Source organism: Tubulanus polymorphus, chromosome 3 (assembly GCF_964204645.1).
Source record: "Tubulanus polymorphus chromosome 3, tnTubPoly1.2, whole genome shotgun sequence".
Lineage (NCBI taxonomy): Eukaryota > Metazoa > Nemertea > Palaeonemertea > Tubulaniformes > Tubulanidae > Tubulanus > Tubulanus polymorphus.
Genome location: NC_134027.1, coordinates 11,682,756 through 11,685,961, shown reverse-complemented (window position 1 = coordinate 11,685,961; position 3,206 = coordinate 11,682,756). Strand labels below are relative to the sequence as shown.

At 40.7% G+C, this 3,206-nt stretch overlaps 1 protein-coding gene across 1 annotated transcript; it reads right to left on the bottom strand.

Annotated features, from left to right (window-relative positions):
* Nucleotides 1–445: 445 nt before the first annotated feature.
* LOC141901720 (uncharacterized) lies at nucleotides 446–2,977 on the bottom strand. The gene is made up of 2 exons (XM_074789149.1): nucleotides 2,902–2,977; nucleotides 446–2,694 (listed from the first exon to the last, which is right to left on the bottom strand). Exon 2 carries the CDS (start codon nucleotides 2,669–2,671, stop codon nucleotides 1,415–1,417), a length of 1,257 nt encoding a protein of 418 aa, XP_074645250.1. The 5' UTR covers nucleotides 2,672–2,694; nucleotides 2,902–2,977; the 3' UTR covers nucleotides 446–1,414.
* Between the last annotated feature and the right edge of the window lie 229 nt (nucleotides 2,978–3,206).

The following is a 3,206-nucleotide window of genomic DNA, read 5'->3' as shown; positions in this document are numbered from 1 at the left end:
CCATTATGTAGCGTACAAAGGCTCAAAAATTCATCTCTGTGAATTCTTGTTAGGCTGTATAAAGTTATGTTATGATATATGTATATATAATGGCATTGCTAAATGGCGATTATAGCAAATACATTAGTCAAAATTACGTAAGAGTTTTTTCAGTTTGATGGTTTTTACGTGGGGGTTGTCGCCAGATGGCACCGACTAGAGTGTTTATTAGATTGACTTTCTATTCTTACCATGCCTTTTTATTCCACTGAAAGGCTGTTTAAAGACCTACAATCGACAATAGAAATTGCATTTTTTGTGACCTCCCTCGTTTTAACAATACATGAAAATCTTATGGAAGTTGCTATAGGTTCGGCAGATGCTAGTGCTTTTCCTGAAGTGGCTATATGTTCAGCAGCTTCAGTTGCTAAAAGTTCAGCAGCGACAGTAGATGCCGGTGTTTTTCCTGCAGTTACTACAGGTTCGGCAAAGTCAGTAGATGCTGGTATTTCTTCTGATGTTGCTTTATGTTCTGCAGTATCAGTAGATGCCGGTTTTTCCAGAGAGAAAGGTGCGACCTTCGTTAATCTGATTATGGAAACCAAAAGACAAAATACACCAGACAATTTCGTAACTGGCATTAATAAAATAAAAGAACATTCAGAACACCCATAATCTACTCTGCATACACATTCAATGCACATTTATACAACCATCTGTTGGCTTGGGTCACTCTCAAAACAACATCTGCAAACCTAAAAGATTAATGTATTATACACTAATGTGTATACTACAGGGGCTAAAAGTGAACATTTTAGAATTGAAATACCGGAACAGGGAAGAAGATTCGCAGTTTTCTTTAGGGGTTGAAATTTCATCTTCCCGTTACCTCGCTAATAAAGAAGTCCAAAGATGACCGACCTAGCCTTAAAAGCAGTCGGACATTGACGATCATTTCTAGTACGGTTCTCGACAGGAATACCGACATGTTTAAGAAGGAATTAGAAACTTCCCCATCCATTTTCCCTCTAGTACGGAAATTTTGTGAATTTTTGCACAAGTCAAATATCTAACTCGTCTTTCTCCATAAAAGTTGACACGTGACACGGTTTTGAGCCCTCATCTAAATACGAGTTCTAATTTAAAGATATCTTTATGAAGAAACATTGGTTAAATTACATTGATAATAAGCTATTAGAACTATTTCGTATTTTCGTATTGTTGGTATTGAAAAAGTTTCTATCATATACGTTATTTCAGTTGCCCTCATGCATATAAATATCACATTTTATATCACAGTGTTACAATATCCCGACCGGCCAAACAGATATATACAAAAATTAACATCACATATGTTTTTATCGATGTGTGTAACTGACTTTCAGGCTTCATGTTAAAGCGGTAAGATGTTTCCCTTTTGAGAGGTGGTCGCCGGTTAAGCAGTATCAGCAGATGATGGTTTGTCTCCTGAAGCAGTTATAGGTTCAGCACTAGTAGGTGCAAGTTTTGCTACCGGTTCCGCAGATGCCGGAATTTCTCCTAAATTGGCAACCGGCTCAGCAGCGACAGTAGATGCAGTAGACGGTGTTTCTCCTGAAGTGGCAACAGGTTCGGCAGCTTCAGTAGATGCCGGTGTTTCTCCTGAAGTGGCAACAGGTTCGGCAGCTTCAGTAGATACCGGTGTTTCTCCTGAAGTGGCAACAGGTTCGGCAGTTTCAGTAGATGCCGGTGTTTCTCCTGAAGAAGCTACAGGTTCAGCAGCGCCAGCAAATGCCGGTGTTTCTCCTGAAGTGGCTACAGGTTCAGCAGCTTCAGTATATGCCGGTGTTTCTCCTGAAGTGGTTACAGGTTCGATAGCGTCAGTAGATACCGGTGTTTCTCCTGAAGTGGTTACAGGTTCGATAGCGTCAGTAGATGCCGGTGTTTCTCCTGAAGTGGTTACAGGTTCGATAGCGTCAGTAGATGCCGGTGTTTCTCCTGAAGTGGCTACAGGTTCGGCAGCGTCAGTAGATGCCGGTGTTTCTCCTGAAGTGGCAACAGGTTCGGCAGCGTCAGTAGATGCCGGTGTTTCTCCTGAAGTGGCAACAGGTTCAGCAGCTTCAGTAGATACCGGTGTTTCTCCTGAAGTGGCAACAGGTTCGGCAGCTTCAGTAGATACCGGTGTTTCTCCTGAAGTGGCTACAGGTTCGGCAACTTCAGTAGATGCCGGTGCTTTTCCTGTTATTGCTACAGGTTCAGCAGCGTCAGTAGATGCCGGTGTTTTTCCTAAAATTGCTACCGGTTCAGTAGTACCAGTAGATGCCGGTGATTTCCCTGTATTTGCTACAGATTCTGCAATATTATTAGATGCCGGTGTTTTTTCAGTTGCTACGGATCCAGCAGCGCCGGTAGATACCGACCTTTCTCCTGAAGTTGCCACAGGTTCGGTGGTACTAGTAGATGCTGGTGTAACTCCTGAAATGGCAACAGATTCAGCATTACCAGTAGATGCTGGTGTTTCTGTTGTTTCAGATTCAGCAATACCAGTAGATGTCGATGCTGTTGAAGGTGGTGATGTTGCTACATGTTCAGCTGTATATACTGTTGTCTCTTCTGTACTAGCTACAGCTTCAGCTAAGCCAGTAGACGTCTTTGGGCGCGTTGTTTCTTTAGAGGCTTTATCTTTAGTTCCACTTTTGGCGTTTTCAGACATGATGGGTGATGACCGCTTGCAATCTAAACATTAATTAACCATAACTGAGTAACACTAGTGAATAATGCAGATACAAAGAATCGGAATGAAAATATTTTTCGAACTGTTGATAGAAGTAACAAATGGCAAAACTACAACGAATTATACACTGTATATAATATGTTTAAATTATTTGATAGACAAAAATGTTATGAATTTTGAACATGAATATGAAAATAAACGAAGCGTACCTTATTTTCCTTGCACTTTTAATCGCTCGATAATACAACACTGATAATGATGGACGTGATGTGTGTGAGTGTCAGCTGCAGGCCTGGGCGGAAAAGTAAGGCTACAAACGGGACGAATCAAAATCATAAGAGTGTGCTTAGTATATCTATTGTGTTTGCATGTATGATTTTGTTTTTATGAATTATATGCGCGTTTCGATCCATTTTATCACTTTTCTTCACTCAAACGTACCTTGGAAATGTGATGGTTCATGTGTTTCAGTATTTGAAGTAAAGATTCTTTTTTTATTGACTGTCTCAAAGTT